This window comes from Pteropus vampyrus, unplaced genomic scaffold (genome assembly GCF_000151845.1).
Source record: "Pteropus vampyrus isolate Shadow unplaced genomic scaffold, Pvam_2.0 Scaffold7, whole genome shotgun sequence".
Taxonomy (NCBI): domain Eukaryota; kingdom Metazoa; phylum Chordata; class Mammalia; order Chiroptera; family Pteropodidae; genus Pteropus; species Pteropus vampyrus.
In genome coordinates this window covers 9,924,835-9,952,289 of record NW_011888788.1, presented here as the reverse complement: position 1 = coordinate 9,952,289, position 27,455 = coordinate 9,924,835, and the positions used below count along the sequence as shown (strand labels likewise).

General features: G+C 35.2%; 2 protein-coding genes and 1 long non-coding RNA gene across 3 annotated transcripts in view; 2 read left to right on the top strand and 1 right to left on the bottom strand.

Annotated features, from left to right (window-relative positions):
• The window catches only part of MACROD2 (MACRO domain containing 2), a 1,889,795-nt gene extending 1,880,648 nt beyond the window's left edge, over positions 1-9,147 (bottom strand). The window contains exons 1-2 of the mRNA XM_023536764.1: positions 8,861-9,147; positions 3,720-3,836 (exon numbers count right to left, since the gene is read on the bottom strand). Of these exons, the coding sequence (XP_023392532.1) occupies positions 3,720-3,836; positions 8,861-8,906 (163 nt within the window). The 5' untranslated portion in view covers positions 8,907-9,147. The remainder of the gene's footprint in view (positions 1-3,719; positions 3,837-8,860) is intronic.
• Positions 9,148-9,362: 215 nt separating this feature from the next.
• On the top strand, positions 9,363-12,090 carry LOC111746523. Its single transcript, XR_002783153.1, has 2 exons — positions 9,363-9,561; positions 12,046-12,090. It is a non-coding gene; the product is annotated as an uncharacterized LOC111746523 (long non-coding RNA).
• Positions 12,091-15,386: 3,296 nt separating this feature from the next.
• Positions 15,387-27,455, top strand: part of SEL1L2 (SEL1L2 ERAD E3 ligase adaptor subunit) — a 120,738-nt gene continuing 108,669 nt past the window's right edge. Inside the window, exon 1 of the mRNA XM_011370356.2 lies at positions 15,387-15,824. Coding sequence (XP_011368658.1) covers positions 15,767-15,824 — 58 coding nt within the window. The 5' untranslated portion in view covers positions 15,387-15,766. The remainder of the gene's footprint in view (positions 15,825-27,455) is intronic.

Below are 27,455 nucleotides of genomic sequence, written 5' to 3'. Positions count from 1 at the left end.
CATTATGCAAAAGAATGTACAATAATCTATAAAGTATTCTTTCAAAAAAAATTACACTCCAGTTTGATCAAGCCTCTGGATTTAACCACCAGCTCACAAGAACCAGAGGATAGAGAAACATGTTAAATGAAGCCACAAAGATGCAGTCAGTAAAATGCAAAATGTGAAAAATTCTGTAAGACAAGTAACCTACTTTATTCATCAAATAAATTAAAAGGGGGGGAAAGGACAAAGAAAAAGAAACCATACATTAAAAGAGACTTAGAAAATATACCAATTAAAACAAATATGTGTACCTTGTTTAGCTCTTGACTCAAGGAAACCAACTGTATAAAAAAACAAAATCCTTTATGATACAATGGGAAAAGTGTGACTACTAACTGGATATTTAATTAAAGAATTATTAATTTTTAGGTATGATAGTACTGGGTTACAGTAAAACAACAAAAATGTGTCCTTATCTTTTAGAGATATGTACATATGCATATTTACATATATTTACAGATAAAACTATTATGATATACAGGAATTGCTTCAAGATAACCTGGGAGAAAGGTACAGGGAGCTCTGATATAGAGGAAATAAAACTGGACATGTATAAACTTGAAAGTGAGTAATGGATGTATAAAGGTTCGTTATACTCTCTATTTTTATATGTTTTTAAATGCTCATTTTGAAGTTTGAAAAAAAATTTAAAAGAAATAACTGTCCTTTGTAGAGTGATAACTTCTGAGGCATTCTTATTTAACATACTGATCGAGCCCACCTACACATGAGGCATGATTCCAGGTGCTAGAGACAGACTAATAGGAGATAAGCATTTTTAAATTTCCTATAACAGAACACTGACAAAGGAAATAGATTACGTAATTACTAATATAAAGAAAGAAATAATTAAAAGCATCTAATTCTAGAGACTTATTAATAGTATTTGATAAATATGAACATGAACAACAAGCAAATAGATTTTTGTTTTGGTAATCATCTCTCACTTTTCCTCTTCTAATCCACAGCTTTCTAATATGACCAAAGTAGTAAGTCAAAGTAAAAATATTATGTACTTGCTTCTTCCTTTCTATAAAAACATTAATTTTATGTTGTTTGGCAATTTTTTGGTTTCCTGTCATTAAGACAGCTTAAAATCAAAATTATAACAAACACATTCAGCCACTGCCCCCTTTTTTAAACTTTCCACTGTAATAATGAGCATTTAAAGTAAAAATACTGAGCAAAGTAAGAAAATCATTCAAAAACAATAGCCTGAGAACTTTCTGTGGAATCATGAATATCAAGGCCAAAACAGCCTTCTATAAAAACAAAGATTTAAAATTGGTATATTGTGCTACTCCAATAAATATTGTTCATTTCCTACAAATCAGAAACTATGTGACAAAAATTTATAAATTATAATTTAAAAGCTTAGTTTAAAATCTCATACTTAAAAATCAAACTATTATAAATATCAATACCTACTCATATATGTATTTATAAGCAGTTCATTTGCTCATAAACATTTCAAAATAAAATATAAAAATATATGTATAGTTGTCCTTTATGATTTTTAACTTATATTTTTAAAAGATCTTTCCAACTGTTAAAATACTAAAATTCTCTTGACCAATATTTTAGTGTAACTAAGACTGGATAAGTAACACTGGAAAAAAGCACTTATAAAAGATATATATTATGAAAAGAAATTAACAGATATTACTTATAGAATGAGCCATTCTGTTTCATGAAAAAAAAGAAGAGGCCAGTCACCAATTTCTAGGTCACAATAGAGAAGAGCAAGTAACACTAAATGGAAAGAATAAAACATTGTTTAATAGAAATACAACTTTGATCACATCACCCAGTTCCCCATGAAGGCCTTTCACGTTCAAAAAGCATGAAGGAAAAAACAAATACATAGAACAAATGTAAATCACCTGCAAAGCTCATATTGCGATATAGAATTAAATACACAAGATCTTGTTAGGGAATAATAATGTCAGATGTTATTCAATGTATCTTTTCTGATTTGGGGGACATATTTTGTGTAGTATCCATAAAAAACATTCAAATCTGAGTCTTCTAACAACTCAGTTAACCCTATGCTGTTACATGCTGAATGTTCAAGTAGAAGCAGTCAACATAAAGGCCAAGCCTCTATGCATAAGTGAGCCAACCTAACATTGTGTAATGCAGCCTGAGTATTACTACTGCTTTGTCAACTGTTGTGGCAACAACAGGAATCTACCTCTATCTCAAGAGGCAATTTAAAAAAAAAAAAAAAAGAGAGAACACTATGTACTGCATCCTTAGAAAACTGACCAGCTAAAACTATGACCAAGAAAGAAAATCAAAAGAATGAAGCACTGGGAAAAAAGAGATTTATTAGCATTAAAAAAAAAAAAAAAAAAAAAAATGGAGCTTAAGTATTCAATACCAGTTTCTTACAAACAAAAAAATAACTGAGACCCAAACATTAAGAGGCGCATAGCCCTAGGTCAAACAATTCTGTTCTTTTGATCTCTAGCTCTGTATTCTTTTCATTACACGGTACTAGCTACTCTTTCAATGATATCTTAATCAGACCATTATAAAACAACTTGCATTTACTGAAGACACTGGGCAAGTAGGTCAGATGTGTATATCCCAATCAGCTTGTCTAATTACCCATTAGAATTTGGGGTAGATCCACTACCTGACTTGCCCAAGGTCACATGTTTCCAGACAGAGTAGGGTCTAAAAGAATCCACATGATTTGCCTTCCTAGAAAAACAAAATTCTGTCTTATGCACAGACTCTTAGGTTAATATATTCTCTTCGCAGATTCCAAAGCTTAATTTGGCTGCTATTTCCCACAGATTTTTGTCTATAGGAATTTCATGCTAGTCTTCTTGTTCTGGGTGATAGTATTCTGTATAGTTCCATCGAAGACCACAACCTGTGAAATCAGCATGTTCCAAGGCCCTTTCATAAAGTTACCTTTCTTTCTCAACTGTAAATTATCCTAAAAAGCACCATTTCTTCTAAACTTCACATCAAGACCATCAATACCAACAAATGTTAATTCAGAGATACATACTAAACATACATTAAATCTATCATGTTGTTTTTTAGAATATTTTCCATGAACCTTTGTAATACTTGAAATTTCATTTATATTCTAACACATATATTTTCCTTCAAATAATCTAGACTCTCTTCAAATCACAGACTTAGAGAGAGAAAATCTGTCATACAAATACTTTATATTGTAAATATAACATCGCACCACATAAAATACATACTCTTCTCTAAATTGTGAAATATTATTTGTTTTTTTCTATCTTCCCTGATACACTGTCTTTTAACTGTATCCAATCATTAAAATAAACTTGAAGAAATCTAATATAAACAAACCTAATCAATACAAACTCAAAGGGCCACACCAGCAAAGCAGCAATTCCTAATATCATTTGCTTCAATAACTACTGCAAAGTAGTTTTTAAAAAGTACCTAGTAAAAGAGTACCATAATATAAATGTGGTGTATTTAAGAACATGACTTATGTTAATATAATTTTCTAAGTTTAAATAATACATAGTAGACTGCTAAAAACAATTAAACAACCAATTATTTCAAATACCAAAACTGTCATGTCATTATTGACTACCAGTTATTAATTTTTGTCTTGCATAAGTCATAAAAAAATGGCAATAGTATCTACCTGAAAAATATTCTGAGAAACTTACCATCATTTTGGCTCTTGCCCTTCACCTCCTCCTTCCATGACAGGACGGTGTTCAGGGGAACATAGTCTCTTATGTATTCTTTGCGTCTCTCCTCTAAGGTCATCTTCAGTAAACGTTCTTGCAAAATAAAAGCAGAATCTCCATTTGTATTTAACTTTTAAGTTCAAGAATTATTTTATACTTTAAATACTAACCATGTTAAACTACCCCAAAAATTGGTGTAGACTTGAGAAAAACCAAAATGCAAATCTAATGACTCTATATTTGAATGTTAAAAGGTGTCAAATAAATAGCATATTAGCAGGAAAAAAATTAATGAAACTCTTTCAATCAACATCTATTGACAATCTACTATATGCCAGGTGATATGTTTATACATTGCAAGTACAAAGGAGATCCTTAACCGAGAAGCTCACAAGAAGAAAGAAATAGATAAGATAAAAAAACAACTGTATAAAATAAAAAAATCCTAAAACAAGTAAGTACAAATGCTAAGAGCACAAGAAAGTTAGCCACCAAGATATTTCCTTAATTCAAAGATCTCATCAACAATAAAAGTGCACTATCATTTAGTAATACCTTTGTGGAAGTGATATAAATGACACTTTAAATATACGTCTTGATTCCAAGATTAAAATATTTTTTAAATACATCTTAGCATTAATCAGTGTCATTTATAAAGAACTCATTGTGTGCCAGGTATTTCACATGCATAATTTCATTGAAATAATCTTCCCAACAACTCAATAGTGCTAGTATCTCTATTTTGCAGATAGGAAAATAAAACACATCAAAGTTCAGTAGTTTGTCTACAGCAAGAGAGCTTTCCATTAAAAATTCAGTCAGATATCTCCATTAGTCAGAAACTATAGCCTATACCATTAGCCACTATACTGACTACCTTCTCAGGAGAAGCTCACCAAAAGAGATGTGTATGCTGGTTCCTGAGGATAGGTATAATTTTGTCATGAAAAGGGAAGGAAGATATTTCAGTCTAATAGAGCAATGTAAACAAAGATAAGGAGATATGAATAGCTCAATGAAGCTGTAAGATGTGCTAGGAAAAGGCAAGTGGTCACTAAGTGCAAAGTAGGTGGAAACATAAGTTAAAACAAAAATTTGTAGGGATCTGTATACCACACTGAGCAGTTTAACTTTTATCCTATAAAGCAGACCACTAATATTCAAAATTGATTATGCCTATCCCAGAAGGTTCATAAAATGATCACTAGGATACAGGGGAAAAACATCTGAAATTCTATTTATATTTTTAATCTAAAGAAATAAGGAAGAAATTAAGATTTATATATATTCAATATATAAATATATAAATTGACACTGGCATCCTCACTCATTCTGTATGTCAGCTCTCATGCACCATATACTTTACCAAAGATTGTATTCTCACTCTCCAATTCTCTTTCAGTATATTACAAGGTATTACAGCTTAAGTGAATGGATTTAAGGATAGTATCTAGTTTTAGGAATCTAACTCTAATAAAACAATCACTTTAAAAGATTCTTCCACAGAAATAAACTGCAGAACTTATTAACGTAAGCACAAGTGAACAAGAAACAGGCAGCCAACATTTCCCCCATTCTTAGAACTGGTTTTTTCTTCAGCCACATTAGTAGAAAAAATACTTTAATCAGATGTGATATATTTAAATCACAATACTACAATACTTAAGGATCAATAGTGATTGATTTTCAAGATTCCTACAAGGCATTCAAGTTGAAACCAAGAATTGAGAACTCAAGAGAGAAGTCTAGCTTAGAGATTTTGGAAATTATATCCTAAACTTCAGGTACTATGGGAAGTTCAGAGGTAAGGGTAAGGGAGTCAAAAAACAACATTTAGAGAATGCACACAAAGAAAGAAAAAATGAAATAAAGCTTAGCTGTCACTAGGGGTACAAGGTGAATCAAGGTGCCAGTGATGTGGAAACCAGTAAAGAGTTTTAATAAATAGAAAAGGAAAAATATTATCAATTGCTACAGGAATCAAGAAAAATAAAAACCAATAAGCCATTGGTTCTATCAACTGGGTCACCAACAGCACTGAAAAGAGCAAGTAGTTAAAGAAAACTGTCTAAGTTCTAATCCCAAATCATGGAAATCTGTGTGATCTTGAGTTACTTCAACTCTTTGTCTCAGTTCTTTTCTGAGGTAGATTGCTACGTATTTTTCTCAATTTACAGATGAGGCAACTAAAACACATCAAATAACTTATCTAAAGTTCCAAAGATAGTAAACAGCAAAACTAGGATTCAAACCCAGGATCAAAAGGTGTTCAAAGCTTTTAACCCTACTATATACTATCTCATAGGGTTGTTGTGAGAATTAAATGATAACTAAGAGCACATAAACAGGACTCAAATAGAGACTATTTTTATATTAGCACAACTTAAAAAGCGCAACTTAAAAAGCTCAACTTAAAAAGCACAACTTAAAAAGCTCAGAACACTAATATGGAAATACTGCAATATCACTGATCAAGTTGAAATACATGAAGCAACTGTAGTTTTAGTATATGTCAAAAGGTGAATATGGGAATGCAATCTGGCCTCTGTCATTCCATTTACTTAAAAGTTTAAGTGTGGATACTTAGAACAAAACAAGATCAATAATAAAACAATGAGATACCTTAAGTTTCAGGACTTGAAATGATAATATACATTAACTGGTTTTTAATCAAGACTCAAAATACTAAAACAATAACATCTATTTAACATTTGTGGACTTGAGAACTCCTTAGTTACTTGTTTAAGCAATGAAACATACTGAGGGCCACATACATATACTATACACTTTATTTGGTATTACACAAAACTTTTCCTTAAAGAATGTTTTACCTTTGCAATAAATCCTTTCTTTGTGAACCAAAGTTGGCAGACCTACTTATTAGATAGTATACTGAGTTAAAATATGTTTATACAATGCCTTGACATTTCAACGAGATGGGTAAGCCTCCCTTTAGATTTATATAACTGTAAAAATACAATACCACCCTCTCTAGTGCAATAAAAGAAAAAAGATCATGCATCCAATCAGCTTCTTTAATACTAACTATTGTATTGGAAAGCCTTAGCTCCTTCTTGATATATCAAGATATACATATTTTAATATGTATTTTATATATACTGGCATAATATATTTTAACTATTAACTAGTCCAAAAATAGACACCCTGATAAGACAGAGACATATATTAAAGTCTTCAAGTCTCAATAACTTTTTCCTTTAATATCAAACTTCATGCAAAAATAGGTTAGTTTTGGACAAGAGAAATTTATTGTGTTAAATGCCTTCAATTTTGCATTTGTTTCTTTATTTAGGAAATATTAGTTATTAGAAGCAAAAGAAAAATAATTAAGACATTAAAGATTCTAAAATGCCGTCTTGGCACAGTACAACTGTGTAGATGTTAAATAGAGTCATTAAATATTGTTACTTTAGGACATTATTATGAAAGAAAAAAGTAATCACTATAATTTCATCAATCGTCCATGTATTGAAAACAATCTCCATGTCTTCCACTATTTTACTTTCATTATTATCAAAAATACAAAGACAACATTTTAAGACTCAAATAGGCACAAATGATTTTTCAATGCTTACAAGGTAAATCCTTGTTGAAAATGTTTAAAACTAAATTGCTACTGCAAAAACAAAGCAAAATTATTTTACACTGCTTTGTATATCAGGCTATTCTCAACAGTATTTATTTTGTGACATCACAATTTTTAGTTCTATATATATTCATAATCATTAAAACACAATGACATGCAGCCTACTCTTTCAATATTTTAAAGATCATTTTAATATGTTGTAGAGTTATTTTGTTAAATCTTCCCAGTAGTTAATTTTTTTTAAAAAAGCCCCTCTCATCCCTTTCCTTGTGCATTGTTTGAAGCAGGCCCTGTAGAAAGAATTCTTTTTCCACATTCACTCTTTCTTGTCCACTGTTTTTGCCTACGTGTTTACAAAGACCAGAACTTGCGATAAAAATCTACCGGTTTTAAAGAACATCAAAGAAATCAACTTTCAATCTAGTCACCCCTTTATCCTTCTTCTATAAAAACAGGACACTTAGATTTGCACCACCCTCACTTGACCTCACTCCATATGTGGCTTTAGTGTATCTTAGCAGCAGCAGCAATGCCAAGTACTTTTGCTACATTTCTGTAAAAAGCTAAAGAATATAAAGAAAGATGTGAAAAGAAAAACCTCCAGAGACTCAAGTTTTACCTTCGACTATTACCTAATTATGATGCCGGAGAGAGAGACGGGCAGAGAGAGAGAAGAGGGTTGGATGGAACGCTTCTGTGCCATAGAAATCAGTGCCACTGTCAATCTAGCTGATTCGGATAAGCCTTGATATGCACGAAATTCAGGAGTGGGTTTATTCCTAGAGAGTGACATCAGCTTCACAATCTTACTCTGAGCAACTTCAGACTATGAATGGGGATGGAATCTTGAGAAATACACTGCAGGGAGAAAAGCCCATTCTGACTTCTCTGAAGGCACTTATCCTCACGGACAAGACGCTCGTTTTAGGTTTCCCCTAGAGTTCCAGGTTTCAAAAGTCACACTGCGGCGCAGAAGTGGGGGACCTAGAGAAGGATGGGAAAAGAAGTGGGCACAGCGCCAGCTGAGGACCGACCAGGTAAAGGGACAGAGGCGAAAAGTAAACGGACAAGGGTCGGCGGAGCGCGGAGGCGCAGCAGTAGCTGCAGCGGGTGTGCCCGCCGACGGGCACATGTCCGTGGGACACCTCCGCCAGGAGTGCGAAAGTCCCAGCAGGGGTCCGGAGACGGGGGGGGGGGGGGGGACCTGAGGAAGTTGTGCGGGGTCCACGAGCCGAGGCAAAGGCAGCCCTCCGGCCGGAGAAGGTGACCGGGAATAGCTGGAGGCAGAGAGGGGCGTGCGCCCACACGTGCGCGAGCTGCAGGTATCCGGGGGCGGCGCGTGCACGCCGGTGTGCGCGTGTGTACACACGGACACGCGAGGGAGGCGGCACCCGCCCGGCGGGCGCGAGGCGGGAGCTCGAGCAGAGGGCGCCGCGGCACACACAGCTCTGACCCCCGCCCCCACCCCACTCCCACCCACCGCACCCCTAGGACTCGGCAGGCCGGTTACCTTTCTCCTCTCTCCACACCTTTTTCTTCTTGTTGCTGGGGTACATGTTGCCGTGGGGGTGGCTGGCTTTAAGCTGCAAGTTCCCCAGGCTCACGGGCAAACAGGGTGTGTATGTAGTGGGAGGGGAGAGAGGGGGCACTCGGGAAGGAAAAAGTGAAGGAGGCTCCGCGTCCCACACCTCTCGCAGCTCTCCAGTCGCCGCCCTCCTCCCTCAGCCTGCGCTCGGCTCCGGCTCCCACCCGCCTCAGCCCCGCAGACGCCGCCACAGCAGCACCTCAGAGCCTGTCAAGTAGGTCACGCCTCGCGCTAACCTAACACCCGCGCAGGCCCCGCCTCCCAGCCGCTAGCCAGCGCCGCCTCCCATTGGCTGTACCGCCCGCCGCTCTCACCGTTCCAGCCACCGCGCGCTCCGACTTCGGCCCCAGAGCGCACGCGCAGGCGCAAGCTCGAGCCCGACGCCGAGGACGTTGGGGAGCGGGAGGGGGCGGAGCCAGGGCGCGAGGGTGCTGGAAATGGCCTCGCGATGGGGGCCAGATTGAGGAGCGGACGCCTGGGAGGAGTGTTGGCTGCTGGCCCCACCCCCTGGCTTTGCAGCGCTCGGAGGACCTGAGGGCGTGGTCTGTAGTCCAGGTGCCCCAGGTGACCGAGCAGCGAGGTGGGGAACGCTACGCCTAAAACTTGAAGATGTGGAAGTGGGAGATGTGAGTCAACACGTATTGTCCATGTTATTCTAACTGGCCCTTCTTTCTGCATGGATTTTACTAGATAATCTGAAGCTATTTTTCTCGGTAGGCAAATATAACCGAAAGAAGTGAAAGGATTGAAAAATATTTCCAGATCTTATACAATGGGCTTCTCAACCTTGTGGTAAAAATTACAAATTTCACTGGAGTTATGTTTTAAGAACCGGGTTTTATGAATCGGGAAGTAGTGGGCAACCAAACGTTATACTAGAAACAAAGGTCATATCAAAGTAAATTCAAGTGGATGTTAACCAGAGCAAGGGCTGTTTATCATTTATTCCTCCACTGATTGCTTCAGGTCAAGGTGCTCACCCAAAGTGCTGCCTCGATTCTGGGTAATACAAATCTGTAGGTGTTCTGAAAATCCAGTTCCAGTAGAGTCCACCACAAAAGTAGATTGACCTAGAATTTAGAGGAAATTTGGTAACTCCCTCCCCAAATGTATTGCTTTTCTAAATATCAGGCCATCCACAGGCTGATTTGGTGGATGCGGTAAATCTACGTTTATTCAACAGTTGGGCGCTGTATTATATGTGTTCTACTTAAGCAGGTGGACAAAACCAAATAATGACTTGTAACACTTTTTTATTAATTAAAGAAAAGGAGAAACCCCATTAAGATTTTTAAAAAATGAAATGTTTAACAGGACACTTTCATGAGAATGATTCATAACATAGTAAAATAATTTTTTGACGTCTCTGCTTCTGCTTTTCTTTTAATGCTAAGTACATAAACAAGAATTTGAGAGAAATCAGGAAAGCTTAGGATGGAAGTGACATTCGAGCTAGTAATAAAAATATACACTTATTTATTGGCAATGAAATAAGGAGGGGTCTGATTCAAGTTACATTACCACAGTAGAGTCAATAAAAATTGATAATGGAGTAGATTTGGGGAAGAAGATGAGAATGAGAAAGAAGATAAGACTTTCATGGTCTAGTCAAGACAGAGTAGCAATATTATTAATAGCCAGTATAAAAGCAATTGCCGATTTTGTGGGAAAGTTACTTTCTTATTTAGAAATGCCAATCATAAGGTGTGTTCAGGAAAGTGCATACTAGGCACTTCCCTGTCAGTTACAACATGAACACTGTTTCCACTCGAACCTAGGGTCAATCCTCCTACCTGTGCTTTCTTAGGAATATTACACTATAGTTTATCCTTTGTTGCATGTCAGCTCAAAGGACTGGAACCATCCATCAACTTTTAAACTTTCTCAAGTCTCTCTCATATTTTTTAAAAACTCCTCCTGTGATCCAACAACCCCTTTCAGCTACTGCTCTTCCTTTCCTAAAGTTTGGTGATACTTGCTGTATCAATTTCCTTACATTCTACTTTTTTGCTCTTCAGTCCACTCTAATCTGGGTTCTATCAAACAATAGCTCTTACTGAGGTAACCAATGACCATCATATGCTATTAAATTGACATTTGTCCATCTTTCTCTTACAGGATCTCTAAGCAACATTTAATACTGTTAACTCTATGTTCTTCCTTGCAGCATTCTTTAACTTCTTCACTCTTTTGAGCTTCCTCCTCTTTGGCCATTCTTTCTCAGTCTCTTTTTCTAGCCCATCTTCCTTTTCAGCCATTACATTTTGGAGTTTAAGATTCAGTACTAGCCCCTTGTCTCTTTTCAGTTTATACTTTTTCTTTGAATAATTTCATCCATACTCATGGCTTCAGTGATTCTCAACCAGGAGCAAATCTGTCCCTCAGGGGACATTGCTAATGTCTGGAAACATTTTTGGTTGTCAACAGCTGGGTGAAGAATGCTTCTGGCATCTAGTGGGTAGAGGCCAAGAATGCTGCTAAGCATCCTACATTGCACAGGACAGCCCCCCCTCCGCCCCCAAAACAAAAAGTATCTAGCCCAAAATGTCAACACTGCTGAGGTTAGGAAACCATGAGTTCCACCGATGACTCCCAAATTTATTATCTCCAGCAAAAATTTCTTCTTGAGCTTTAGACCTATACATGCTACCGTATACTGGATCTTAACTTTAAGAAGTTGTGTTATGTACTGGTTAAAAGCATCTGGAGCCAAAGCATTTGGATTCAAATCCTAAATTTACCCTTATTTACTATGACCCTTGGCAAGTTTCTTAATGTCTCTCTATCTTGTTTTTTCTTTTGATCTGATATATGGAGATGATAATATAGTATCTACTTATAAGACTGATGAGAAGAAATAAATTAGTTAAAACACATAAAGGACTTAGAATAGTAACAAGCACATAGTGAATGTGGCAGAGATGCTCACTAATATGATTTCCCCTCTCTTGGCCCATAGAAAGACTATATTTCCCAGCCTCCCTTATTGTTGTTAGGACATGTAACCACATCCTGACTGGGTTATGGAACAAAAATTATGTATGCCACTTCCATACCTGAACATCAAACTCCTTATGTGTTCATTCATATTCTCTCTTTCCTTTCCACAGTGATCTCAGAAGCATCTCAAGAAGGAAATTAGCTTGGATCCTTGAGTCACTGCTTGGAAGAGTATCTCAGGCATCTAAAGAGTACCATATCATGATATAATGTAAATAAGAAACTCTTAGTGTGTTGAGGCATTGGTATTTACAGAGTATTTGTTTCAGCATTTGGCATTAATTACTCTGACAAAATAATATTTAATGTGTCAAAAGTACCTTAAAAGTACCATGTACCACAATGAACTCATGATCTTTTCCCCACACTGAGACTTCTTCCAGTGTTCTCTCTTTGAATGACTCCACCATTCAGTTGAATAATCTAGAAACCTAAGCACCATCCCTGGTACCTATATAACTTCACTCTCATTTCAAATGAATTGCTATACCTTCTCAACTTTTTCTCCTGTATAACTCTTGAATCACTCTCCTCTTTTCTCCATTCTCTACCTGCACCTAGAGTTATCTTGTCAAATGTGATCATGTCATCTCACTGTTAATTATTCAATGACTTTCTGGTGGTCCTTGCTATGGACTGAATTGTGTCCCCTCAAAATTTAAATGTTGGAGTCTCAGCCCCCAATGTAATTATATCTGGAGATAGAGTCTTTAGGAGGTAAATAAAGTTAAATATGGTCATAAGGGTGGGACCCTAATCCAGTAGGACTGTGGCCTTATAAGAAGAGGAAGAGATCGATCTTTCTGTCTCTCTCCCCCAAACTACCTCAATCTGAAGACACAATGAGAAGGTGGCAATCCATAAGCCAGGGAGAGAGTCTTCACCAGAACCAAACCATGCTGGCACCCTGATCTTGGATGTCCAGCCTCCAGAACTGTGAGAAAATTTCTCTTATTTAAACCACGTAGTCTATGGTGTTTTGTCATGGCAGCTTAGTCTTATTGCAGTAATTAAATCATTAAGAATAAAGTGCCTATTACCTACTAGTTCTGCCTTATCTTACACCACCAGTCTCTAGTTCCAAAGATACCAACCCTTAGAGCTTTTCATTTCCTTAAACACATCTTATTCTTACCACATGGACTTTTCACATTTTTCACTATACCTGGGATCTGATTTGTTTATTTGAGCTATTCTCATTCTTCAGAGTTCATCTTAAACATTTTCTGACAGAGTTTGTCCTGATTCTGATCACACCTGACTTCTACCCACAGTTTCCCCTTATATGCCTTCAGTGCTCATTTATTTTCCTATAGAGCACTTTTTATGGTTTGTAATTATACAATTATTTTGTGATTATTTTCTTATTATTTATTTTTTACTCTGGACTTATAAACTCTCTCAGGATAGGAAATATATCTTTGAATGATATATCTTGAATGAATAAAATAATGAATGAAAATTAAATGAGCAGCTATAGAGAGATATCCTCAAAACTAAGGAAGAGTGCATGAGATCAAAGATGTTACCTTAGGTAGGCCCTAATTTTAATATGAAGACTAAGAGGTACTAAAAACTGAAATTAATGAACACCTCAAAAAAAGTTACCATTCATATTTAGCATATAGTAGGTATACAATACATGAATTTAGGAATGAAGGAGTGATAGAAGAATGAGAAGTGTTCAAGAATATAGAAAAATAATTGCAATTCATTTTTTAAAGAAACCAATAGTATATTTTCAAAAAGACATTTGTGGTCAGAAAGATTAGACGTTTTACATGGATCAGGTAGAGAAATGAGAAAAAGATAATTGGACTTATAGTCTATGTAAATTAGCAAAATTAAAACAAATAGTCAAAGAATAAGTAGGAAGCAAGAATCCAGAAGCAGTGATTATGGACTATTCTTTTGAGATATTTCAAAGGTAAAGGATAAGTAGAGGAGATAGTAGTTGAAAGGATACCAGAGTCAAGAGAAAATTTTTCTAGGAGAGGTGGAATGAAGAATTTGTAAATTAAGAAGAAGGTTGGTGAGAAAAAGATTGAAATGGAGAAAGAGAGAGAGAGGGAGAGGAAGAGGAAGAGAGAGGACAAATGGTTGATAGACTGAAATACTGAAGAAAGTAGATTTGGATAGAATTAAAAGTAAGAGTAGAAGGCTTGCACTTAAAATATAGAAAGGATATTTCATATTTTGAAATGAATTAGAAAAATAATAAATAGACGGAGAGTCAAAAGATTTTAAATGGAAGAAACTTGAGTGAAGATAGGTCTAATTTCCTCAATTTCAGTAAAAGTAGGAGGCAAATCATCTTCTGGAAGATGCTAATCATTCTGAACCCAAATGGGGACTGAAAATAAATTATTTGGAGAATGTTTAATGGCTGATTTTTAAATTTTTAAATAAATAAATTTTCTTAATTTAGGCAATATTTTAAAGTACAGAAATTAAGAAAGTTCCATTTTGAAGTTCCTTCATGAGAAGAAAAGACATTAGGCACACTGATAGACTAAGAACGATGGTCTCAAAGTGTTCCAGAACTTAATCTCTGGAACCTATGAATGTTACTCCATTTGGCAAAATTCACATCTCACTTTGACGATGTGATTGAAGATCTTGAGATGGACTGGTTATCCTGTATTATTTTGGTAGGCCCTAAATATCACAAAGAGGGAGATAGAGGGAAGTTAGAATACAGAAGAGAAGACAGAGTGAAGACTGAACCAAGATTAGAATGAAGTAGCCACAAGTCAAGGAATGTGGGTAGCCACTAAAAGCTGGAAGCTCACAGGCAAGGAATGGATTCTCCACTGGAGCCTCCAGAAGGAACTAGACCTGCCCTTGATTTTAGTCCTGTAAGAATTTTTTCAGGCTTCTGACCTCCAGAACTATAAGAATACATTTCTGTTGTGTTAACCCACTAAATTTGTGATAATTTGTTAGGCAGCAATGGGAAACTAATAAATGTAGTAAACCTGTAAATTTAAGAGAACAAATATATCTGTTTCTGAAGTAATTACTTGGATACACTGTAAAAGTTGAATATATTTTAGGTATAATTTCTCAACTACCTCCATTTTTTGGATTATACTTAATATTGCCATGCTTTTACCTAAATTTTCATTTTGTTTTCTGGTTCTAGCCTTGAGAGCACTCACTTGTGAAGTGGCCATATTGTTTAAGATAGTAAAGAAGGGATTTTCAAATACCTTTTAATGAAAGTTTAATGAAACACCTTTTTTTATAAGTCATTGATGACTTTGATGTTTGTCTTTGTCCCAGTAAAACCTCAGAAGTTCCTTACATGAACAAGAGATAAACATTTTCACCAGATGGGGACCAAAGACTTGGTCCTTATGTTTCTTACCCACCATAGCCTTTAGATATTAGATTAAAGGATGACATGAGGTCAGCTCATGTACTTAATTTCTTTACACATAAGTACAGCTCACACCTCTGGAGGTAACATAAAAATAAGAACTTTCATTATCTCTGAACATTATTTAAACATTAGTGTGGACATGTACAAATTGGACTTACATCCCTTCCTTTAGTTTCAGAGAGCAACTCCTATTTCAAGCCTACCCCTTATCTCCTGCCAAAGGAGTAGCAGAGTAGGTATGTTTCTCCCCCATAGCATGCTTTTCAAGCAGCTGCCTTCATTCTGGGCCAAAAGAAACTTCCTGGAAGCTCATTGGCCCAAAAGTAAGAAAATGGTTGCTTAGCAACCAAATCCTGACCACCCCCCACACAAACCTGAAAAGAAGAAGCTTGTGGGCCAGCCACCTAGTTCTGCCTGCGTTACACTGAGCCGGAGCTGCTTAGAAAATGAAGCCATTGTCCATGTTAATAGAGATATTGATAATTCTTGGGGTCACGATTAAAAGTAAGTTTTTCTGTTCTTATTGTTCTCAATAAGGGTCTTTTCTCTAACAGCATAAGAGTAGAAGCTTATTTAAATCTGCAGTAACCTCAATATATGCTCAGTTAACACCATTTTTGGATAAGTACTTAAAATATTCAATAAGGATAGATAGTAATTATACTCTCATTTAGGATAGTACTTAGTAAGGACTGTGTGTGTGTGTGTGTGTGTGTGTGTGTGTGTGTGGCAGGGAGGGGAGAGGAAAAGAGGAAGAAAGAAAAATTGGGAGAACAAATTGAGCAAATTTATCTGGAAAGCATTACGGTAATTTTTATAGAGTAGGGATATTTGAGACAGGTTAAGTTTTGTTAAATCTAGAATATCATGGAGATATAGTTTCAGGACTGTAAAGAAAAAGTACACAGAGTGGTAATGTGTAATAAATTTATATTCTTATAGTCTTTTCCAATTTTTTCAGAATAATTCTTCCAAAGTTTCCATGTTTCCTAACTAGTTACTGTCTTAAAATGCAATTTTTTTTCAATCTTGTTTTTCTGACCATTTATTGAGTTAATTCTCACCCAGTCCTTAAATAATTTATTCATCATGAAATCAATTTAAGAAATATTTATTTGTATTTAACCCAGGAAAGCAAGGTTGGTATAACATCTAAAAATTAATGTAACACACCACATCAGTGGAATAAAAGACAAAGACTACATGATTATCTCAATTGATGCAGAAAAGCTTTTGACAAAGTTCAATACCCCTTTTGTTATAAAAACACTCAACAGACTAGAAATTGAAACTTTCTCAACATAAAGGGCATCCTCAAAAACCCCACACCTAATATATTTAATGATGAGAGACTGAATACTTTCCCCCTAAGATTAGGAACAAAACAAGGATGTGCACTTTTGCCATTTCTTTTCAACATTGTACTAGAGATTCTAGCCAAGGCAATTAGATAAGAAATGAAATAAAAGATATCAATATAGGAAAGGAAGAAGTAAAACTATCTCTATTTACTAATGATGCAATCTTATATACAAGAAAATCCTAAAGAATTCACTAAAAAACTATTAGAACTAGTAAACAAGTTTAGCAAGGTTGCAGAATAAAAGATCAATATACAAAAATCAATTCATTTCTATACAGTCTCAGCGAACAAACCAAAAATGAAATTAACAATTCCATTTATGATATAATCAAAAAGAATAACGTACTTGAAAATAAATTTTACAAAAGAAGTACAAAACTCGTATGTTGATAACTACATGAAAAACAATATTATTAAGATGGTACTATTACCCAAATTGATCTATAAATTCAGTACAATCCCTATCAAAATCCCAGCTGACTGCTTTGTAGAAATTAACAAAATATCAGAAAATTAATATGGAAGTGAATGTTCTTTTTGAAAGAAAAAGCAAATTGGAAGACTCATGTGTCCCAATTTCAAAACTTACTACAAAGCTATAGTAATCAGGACAGTATAATACTGGCATGAAGGTAGACATGTAGATAGTAGAATATCACTGAGAGTTCAGAAATAAACCCTCACATTTATGGTCTATTTTGGCAATGATACCAAGATAACTTAATTAGGAGGGGAAAAAATAATCTTTTCAATAAATGATGAGGACAACTGGAGAGCCAAGTGCAAAAGAAAGAATTTAGATGCCTACTTCAGACCATATACAAAAATTAATCAAAACGGGTCTAAGATCTAAACGTAATAGCTAAGGCTTTAAAACTCTTAGAAGAAAACAGGCATAAATCTTTGTGATCTTGGATTAGTCAATGATTTCTTACATATACTGTCAAATCACAAGCAAAAAAAAAAGAAAAAAAACAAATAAACCGAACATCATCAAATTTTAAGTACTTTTACACTTCAAAGGACATTATCAAGAAACTGAAAAGGCAACCCATTGAATGGGAGAAAATTTTTACAAATCATACATTCCATAAGAGTTTAGTATTCAGAATATATAAATAAATAACTCTTACAACATCAACAAAATGACAAACAACCCAATTTTTTAAATGGGCAAAGGAATTGGATAGATGTTTCTCCAAAAAAGATATACAAATAACCATCAAGTGCATGAAAAGAGACTCAAAATCATTGGTCATTAAAAAAATTAATATCAAAACCACAATGAGATACCACATCATAACCATTAGAATGGCTAGAATTTAAAAAAAATGGAAAATAACAAGCTTTCATAAGGATGTGGAGAAATAGGAACACTCATACATTGCTAATGAGAATGTAAAATGATACAGCCACTGTGAAAACAGTTTAGCATTTCCTCAAAAAGTTAAATATAGAATAACCATATGAACTATCAATTCCACTACTAGGAATATACCCAAGAGAAATGAAAGAATATGTCCACACAGAAGATGTGTACACAAATGTTTATAAAAACATTATTTGTTATAGTTAAAAGATGGAAACAACCTAAATGTCCATCAACAAATTAGTGGATAATTTGTGGCATATATATGCAATGGAATATTATTCAGTCATGAAAAGGAATGAAGTGCTGATACGTATGACAAGTTGGATGAACTTCAAAAACATTATTAAGTGAAAGAAGCCTGACACAAAGGCCACGTAGTATATAATTCTTATTGTATGAAATATACATATATATGTGTATACGTATTTATTATCCAGAATAGGCCAATCCATAGACACAGAAAGCAAATTAGTGATTGCCAAGGAATAGGAGAAGAGAGAGTGGGAAGGGGGAGTATTTACTGAGTACAAAGTATACTTCTGAGATAATGAAAAAGTCGTCAAACTAGAGATAGATGGCTGTTGCATGACATTATGAATGCATTAAATTTTACTTAATTGTACACTTTAAAATGGTTAGTTGCATGCTATGAGTTTCACCTCAATTTTTAAAATATGGTGCAATGCTTTGGAAAACTGTCAGTTCTTCAAAAGATTAAACATAGAATTACCATATGATCTAAAAATTCTACTGCTAGGAATATGCACAGGAAAATGTAAACTTATTTTTACACAAAACTTGTACAAAAATGACAGCATTATTGATAGTGGCCAAAAAGTGAAAAAAAAAAAAAAAGTCCAACTGTTGAGTGGATAAAATTTAGTATATCTGTATAATGCAACAGTATTCAGCAAAAAAGTACGATATGTATGAACATTGAAAACATTATTCTAAGTAAAAGAAATTAGATATAAAAGATCACATGTTGTGTGATTCCATATTTATGAAATGTCTAGAATAGGCAAACTCACAGAGATAGAAATTAAATTGCTGGCTACCTAGGGCTGGAAGGTTTAGGAGAACTGAAGAAATTATGGCTAAGGGAGACAAGATTTCTTTAGGGGTAATGAAAATATTCTAAAGTTGTGACACAAATCTGTGAATATCCTAAAAGCCACTGAATTGTAGGGGAAAAAAAGATATTTAATAAAAGTTATATGTCAATGTGTATTGAGGATACGAGACTAAGTCTTTATACTTGAGCAGCTTAGAGTCTAGAAGAAAAAAAAACAAGCAAACAAGTAAATAAATTGTAAATTTTTGTAGGAACTAAAGTAGAATCATTAATAGGGTACTGTAGGGCACAAATAAGGAAATGATCAATTCTACCAGTGTGTAGAGTGGTTAGAAAGTCTTCATAAAGGAAATGATATAAGTTGAATCTTGAAAGATTAGTGTTCACCAAGAAGACAAAGAACAAGACATTTCAAATCAGGTAAAGGGAGTAAACACAGGGAAAATAAAACATGATCTATATAAATAACTCTTATGTACTGTGGTGTAGGATATAAGAAGGAACACAGCAATTGATGAGGCTGGAGAAGTAGGCAGAGATTTTGTGTATTAGGCAATGAAGTTTGGGTTTTATCCTGTGAGCAATGGGGAGTCATATAAGGGTTACTCATGAAGAACATGAATAGAATTAAGCTTTGACTTTGACAGTAGAAAGGTGAATGGATTCTAGCTGTATAACTCTGATGATGATATTGAATGACCCAAACAAGAAACGATGAGGACTTAAACTATTAGCAATGGCAGTGGGTACTGAAAGGAGTAGGTGGATAGTAAGGCTAGAGATAATAGTGTCACAAGAGCCCAGAGCGAAATTGTACCAAGAAGACAGTAATAGCCAGAAGTGCCAAATGCCAGAGAGAGTGGGGAGGTGAGGTAAGGGCCAACAAGTGGCCATTGGATTTAATAGCAAGAGAATCTACATTTCCAGGACAATTATATTAGAGAAGCAGAGACAAAACCTGATTTCAATTGATAGAAGTGAACAAGAGAGGAAAAAGACAGTGATGATTATAGAGCTCTTCGTGGGTTATGGTGCTTTGCAGGATCAGATGAATTTTCAACAGATCATCTATTGACTGAAGGTCTACAGAGACCAAGGGAAGTAGTTAGTGGAGGGAGAAGACAGTTGTTTTACAAACTGGTGTTAAAAAACCTAAGTAAGATTCATACATAAAATCAGCCTTTAACCCTACTCTCTTTTTCTCTCTCTGCCCCTCTAATCTAGCTCTCAAAGCAAAACAGACGAGTCTGCCTTTTTTCTCTGACATATACCTTACAAGCTTGCATATTGCCTTTTAATGCATTTTTTCAGTTGATGCTCAATGTACTTTGATAAAAATATTTAGTGAGGGATGCTGTGATAACTATGTGATTGTCCCTGACTCTGCATTGACTTTGGGAAAGTTTTTAAAAAGTTAAAGACATTATGTTTTCCTTTTGGTAAGTCAAAATAAAGTAGTTGATGATGATGGAAAGAATGAGTAATGTATTCCAAAGTGTGGCTTAGAAAATAGAAGTAGAACTGATAGTGTGTTTTTTCTCTGTCACCCTACCAACTCAGCTGCTGATTGAAGGTAGGGTAAGATAATACAACTGAAGCAGAGAAAAGACATTGCCAGGATTTCTGGCTCAAGATAATCAGGATCCAAGTTTTCCCTATTCTATTTATCTCTTTCTAGTACTAATTACTCACTACCATACATTCAATTAGAAAAAAAAAAAAATTAAAATGAGAGTTCATAGCAATTCTCTCCTCAGATACTCATCCACCCAGCAATTCTCTATCCTTGCTGAAAAAGGTGAGTAGCTCATTAGTCTCACACTAATCAGAGGTCAGAAAGCAATTGCCTCGCAATCATGTTTAGGTCCCTGCCATATTCAGAGACAGGCCACATAAAGGACATACTGCAGTGGATGCTGAGCCTAAGCAATACAAGCAGACAATATCCTACTACATCAGAAATGCTCTTACTATTACCAGTGCTATTTTGAATAACTTGTGAAATCAAGGAGTTCTAAGTTACCTTTGCTTCCATTCAGTTTGTTTGTTTTATATTTACATTATACCTCCAAACAGGATAAACTGTAAGTATTTGGAACATCTTTCCTTGAAGAGAAGCAGAAGAGAGCAGGTGTGTTATGGTGGGATTGTTGACTACTAGAGAGAAGTTTGATTGTAGTATTATGTTAGGGAGTGGTAGGGAAGCTCATTTCTATATTGTGAATTGTCCTAAAAAATGTAAGGCTTTTTCTTGTGTTCATATTCTAGATTCATTTGAAAAGTGATTATATTAACCAATCACTACCACTCTTTGGAATCATCCAGTAGGACAGTGCTCAGTAGGGAAAGAGCAGCCCTCAACCTGGGAAGACATGGGTGAAAAACACCCCACCCCCTAGATGCTGAATCCATTAATGCCCATGCATCAGCTTTATTTCTGGTTAGTCAAGCTGCTTTGAGGAACAGCTCTCTTCTGGCATTCCTTTTTGTCACGTCAGTAATTACTCCTCCCAATTCTACTCCATTTTCTCCATACAAGGGCTCTTATCACATATCTACCCAAGAATCCTCTGCCAGTGACAGCCCATTACCAGCTCCTAACTGTTCTTAAGATCCACTCCCCATCTATTTAGACTGCTTTCTCTAAGAACCCTAATAGACCATTGATTACCAATCCAGCGGTCTCTCACCATTCTTATTATTACGCTTCCTGGAGCGTTTGACACTGTTCACCACTTTTTTTCCCTTCTACCTCTGTAGAATCCTTAGGCTCAGGTTGTCTTCCTCAACTCTCCCTTTAAATGCTATCCCAAAGTTCAGTGCTTATCTGAACTTTGTATTCTATGCTTCTAGCGTTCTCTCCCAAACCCCATAGCTTAATTTACATACCCTAATCTCTAGAGTTACATGTCATCCTAATGACAATCATGAACAATGTATGGACTGCGAATGTCTTAAATTCAACATTTCTTCTCAAAGTTAGTTCCTCTCCTACATTTCTTCTTTTGATAATAGCATCAACATCCCTTCCTGCTCCCCTAGTTCTCAAGTACAAAACCTCAATTTTATATGATCATGCAGTTATATAGCACTAAGTATCATGTAAGTCAATGTTTTTACCAATGAGAGAACCAAGGCCCAAAGCGGCAAAATTGATTCTCCAGGATCATTCTGCAAAGCCAGGTCTGGAGCCAAAATCTCCTAATCCTTTATTATTTATTCCTTTATTTCTTCACCACAACCTGTCAATTCCACAGCGCTTCTCCCATCTATGTATTTTTACTGTCTCAATTAATAGACACATTTTAGCATCTTATATCTACATTATTAAATGTCTAACTCTCCCCTCTCTTATTCACAATACAGTACTACCAGAAATAATATTCCTAAACCTCAAATCTGATTTTTGTTTTCACCTGTCCAAGTACCTACTTAGTATAGAATAAAGTTCCAACATCATGTTCAGCAGTCAAAATCTTATACAATTAGACCCCAGCTTCCTTTCTGTTTCTCTGTTACACACATATTTTATTTCAACCAATTCAAACTATCAGCTACTCAGTATACCTACCTAACTCTCTCACTTCCATATCTTTCTCAGTCTGTTCTGCAGATGGACTGTCTATAGTGATGGTCTGTCATTTCATCTTCTTCCCCATCACCGTCATAAATCTACAGCATAACATCCTGCTTATCTTTATGGTCCATCCTAAGTTCTATGTAGTCCAAAAAAATTTTTTCCAAGCCCTTCCTCGTAGCATATCATAGTCTCATAATTGAGTTAATTCTTAACTCCCTCACTAGATTAACTACCTGAATGCAGAGACTGTGTTTTGCTTACCTTTTATTATGCAGCTCATTGCAGAACTTGGCACATAGTAGATGCTCAATTAGCACTTGTAAACTTGAATAATAACTAACATCTGTGTAACACTTGAAAATTTGAAAAATACATTCATAAAACCCTGAAGTATGGACTTTAGTAAGATCTGAATCCTCTAATGGGAATCAAGTTTTGTTTTGTTCTTTTTTTACTCCATATCACCTCTTTGTTATACTAAGTCTGTATTCTCCGAAGTGGACTACTCTGAGCATTTGTCTCATAATTATATTTACTTTCCTCAGGCTGTTTCTATATGCTATCAAACAGCCAGACGTAAAATAAGAAATTCGATCAGTCATCTCAATATTTTTAAATGCAGTATACATATGTTTCCTTCTGTACAGAACAAACAGCTAGGTAATTGATTAAGTTATTTACTTTTTGACCAGTTGTTCTAGCAGTCTGATGATTATGTAAATTCCAACAGTGTCATTTTATTAGTTTTTCATTGATTTTGTAATTTTACTGGCATTGTAATTTATTTACTATAGCCATCTAATTTTATTTATATAGTTTATCAGCCAATGAGATGTGGTAGGCAAGAAAAACTGATTTTACAACACTTCCTTAAGTCTGCCCCAAACTTGGAGCCAAGGTTACAGTGCTGAAATTGAAGAAACTTTTCAAACATTAGAAAAAATGATGTATACTCTGCAGCTTCTCTGATAGAAGATATATTTTTTTTAAAGCATCAGGAGTCATCAGCTCTGAAAGATAGGTAAGAGTGCCCTTGATGAAAAAAAAATTAGAAATACCTAAAAGTCAAAATAAAATATGGAAATAAATTGAAAGAAGAAACTTTTGCCCCAAGATGTGCAAAAGAGAATATGCCTAGAAAACAGGTATAAGTAGTTCAGGAAAGAGCCCTGGGACACACAAAAAAAAGAGAGTTGTTGGTTGGAAACAACAGTAGGAACAGCCTATAAGTTCTGACACCTACTCTTCTCACTACCACCACCACTACCACCACATGCAAAGGAGAAAGTGGCCATTCCATTTCTAGTAATGAAAAGCTAGATGACTGGGTTACTTGGACTAACCATCCCACTGAAAATAATGGTATGAAAATATACAAATTTATTAAATGCTTCAAAGCGTTGAGGTGATAATAAAGAACTACCAGACAAAAGTCTAAGGAACTGTTAGAATCCAGAGAGATAAGCACAGAGGGCCAAAGCAGGACCAGGACTGTATCAACATGGTCCTAGCCCTGTACCTGGACATCACAGTGCTTTTGCCCTTAGCTAGACAAACTTGGGCTTTGGTTTTAGTAGCCTCACAAAGCAAGGAGGACACAATCCAATGCTCAAGACCTGTCCAAGGTGAGGTGTCTAATATGAGACATTTTCAACATTAATATAGGGCCATAACATGCTACATTCTTAGAATAAGGGCCAACTGGAAGTAAATCTGTCCTTTCCAGTCTAAGGATCTAAGAGTTGACACTTAACAAAACAGGGAGAAAAGGAAAAGGAAAAAATAAATCTCTGAGAAGTTGTGATCACAGGCCACTCCTGCTAGAGATTCACAGCCTGGGTTTACTTGTTTGGGTAATTCTAGAACTAGATCTAAGATGGTTGTGTACTGGTAGTGCCCCAGGCATCTGGCAAAAGTAAATTCATGCTCTCTCCATAGAAAGGCAATTTCATCATAGGTCTAAAAGAATCCACTCAAACTTTACACTACATTGTAAGAATAACTAAGTACACAAGAAGACAAAGCACCATGAGGTAGGATCATTTTGGGTGGCCCTTTGGGCCAGAGATGCAAATGGCAAATGATATTCAAGGAGCCTCTATTCACAAAAGACTAGCTTCTATCACATCCTGATAGCACATCTTGCAACACCCACAAAATTACTGGTGGCGAGCTGAGGTACTTGCTATAGCATTCACAGACAGGTTAAGAGGGGAAATTCAAGTACAGTCAAGAATCAGAAAACTAACACCGTGAAAGAAAAGCATCAATGCATGCATGTGCACGTGCACACGCATGCACGCGCACACACACACACACACACACACACACACACACACACATACACCAATAACACCTGAGGAAACAGAATTAGTATTTTGGAAATGAAACATATGATAGTAAAAATAAAAACCTCGAGGCCAAATAGCAAAATTGACAGAATTCAAAAGCAACCTGAAAGTTCAAATTCCAAACTGAGGAATTCTCTTAGATCACATGCAAATGGACAGAGATGACATGTATGAAATAAAAGTTAAAAGACTTGGAGAATCTACCCAGAAGTTACAAACTCCCATAATAGAATTTCCAAAAAGAGAAAGTAGAAAAACTGAGCAGAAGAAATAAAGAATTTAAATAAAATGCCTCAGATCTAAAAAAAAGACTCAAGTTTTTACATTAAGTCCCAGAGTGCCAAACAAGAAGACTGAGAAATGACCCATTCCTAGAAAATAATGGTAAAATTTTAGTACTTCATTGATTATGAGAAAATCCTGAAAGCTTCTAAAGAGAAAAAATTGAGTGATTACAACGAAAAAAATTCACCCTGTTGACTTCAAATTTATTAGCAATATTGGGTATAAGAAGACCCTGGAGAAATACTAAGTACTAAGGTGAAATGATTTTGAATATAGAATTATATAATCTGACAAAATGTCAAATAAGTGTAGTGGCAAAATAAGACATTTTCAGACATGAATGCATTCAGAAAATGTATCATCCACAAATCCTAGGTGAAATGGACTAGAAGATATGCTTCAGCAATATAAAACATGAATTTAAGATTAAGACCGAAAATCAGTGGTGGGCAAAAAACTTTTAAGACATGATAAATCTAGATAAATGTTTTACTTAATTTTTAAATTATAATGATCACAAATTCATTCTAAAAAATCTCTTTCATGATAGCAACATAAATTATAAAATAGCCAGGAATAAATTTAATAAAAGTGGAACAATACATATATGAGTAATAAAAATGAAAATTTTCTGAAACACATTAAACAAAAAATCTAAATAAATTAAAGATATTCACCTGAATGGATCTCAACATTGCCAGGTCTTTATAAGTTAACATGTAAATCCAATGCAATACAAGTGAAAATAACGTGTTTTTCAATGAATCTGATTACCTTATTCTAAAATTTATCTAGAAAAAAATTATGCGAGCAAATCAAGTGCCCATCAACAGACAGACAGTTGAATAAAGAAGTCATGGTACATATTTACAATGGAATATTACTCAGCCACAAAATGTTTGGTAAAATTCACGTGTGAAGCCTTCTGTTCCAGGACTTTTGCTTTTTAAGCATTTTTTGATTACCGATTCAATTTTGTTAATAGTAATCTATCTGTTCAGATTTTCTGTTTCTTCTTGAGTCAGTCTTGGAAGATTGTATGTTTCTAGGAATGTATCCATTTCTTCCAGATTGTCCAATTTGTTGGCATATAATTATTCGTAGTATTTTCTTATACTTCTTTGTATTTCTGTGGTGTCAGTTGTCACTTCTCTTTTATTTCTGGTTTTATTGGGTTCTCTCTTTTTCTTGATGAGTCTGGTTAAAAGTTTGTCAATTTTGTTTATCTTCTCAAAGAACCAGCTCTTAGTTTCATTGATCTTTTGTATTTTTTTAGATTTTATTTCATTTATTATTTCTCTGATCTTTATTATTTCCTTCCTTCTATTCACTTTGGCCTTTGCAGTTCATTTTCTAGCTTCTTTAGGTGTAAGGTTAGGTGTAAGGTTAGATTGTTTACTTGAAATTTTTCTTGTTTCTTGCGTAGGCTTGTATTGCTATGAATTTCCTTCCTAGGACTGCTTTCACTGTGTCCCATAGATTTTGGGTCATTGTAGTTTTGTTTTTCATTTGTCTCAAGGTATCTTTTGATTTCTTCCTTGATCTCATTGTTAACCCATTCATTGTTTAGTAGCATGTTATTTGGCCTCCACGTGTTTGTGTGTTTTTCAAGTTATTTTAAATTTTTTCTTGTAATTGATTTCTAGTTTCATACTATTGTGGTCAGATAAGATGCCTGGTGCAATTTCAGACTTCTGAAATTTATTGAGACTTATTTTGTGACCTAACATGTGGTCTGTCTTAGAAAATGTTTCATGTTCACTTGAAATGAATGTATAATCTGCTGCTTTGGAATGAAATGCTCTAAAAATATTAATTAGTCTATCCGATCTAACGTGTCTTGTAAGGCCACTGTTTCTTTGTTGATTTTCTGTCTGAAAGATCTATCCCTTGATGTCAATGAGGTATTAAAGTCCTCTGCTATGACTGTATTACTATAAATCTCTTCCTTTATGTCGGTCAATATTTGCTTTATATATTTAGGTGCTATTATTTTGGGTACATAAATGTTTACAAGGGTTATATTTTCTTGTTGGATTGATGCCTTTATCATTACAAAGTGTCCTTCTTTGTGTCTCATTATAGCCTTTGTCTTAAAGTCTTATTCTG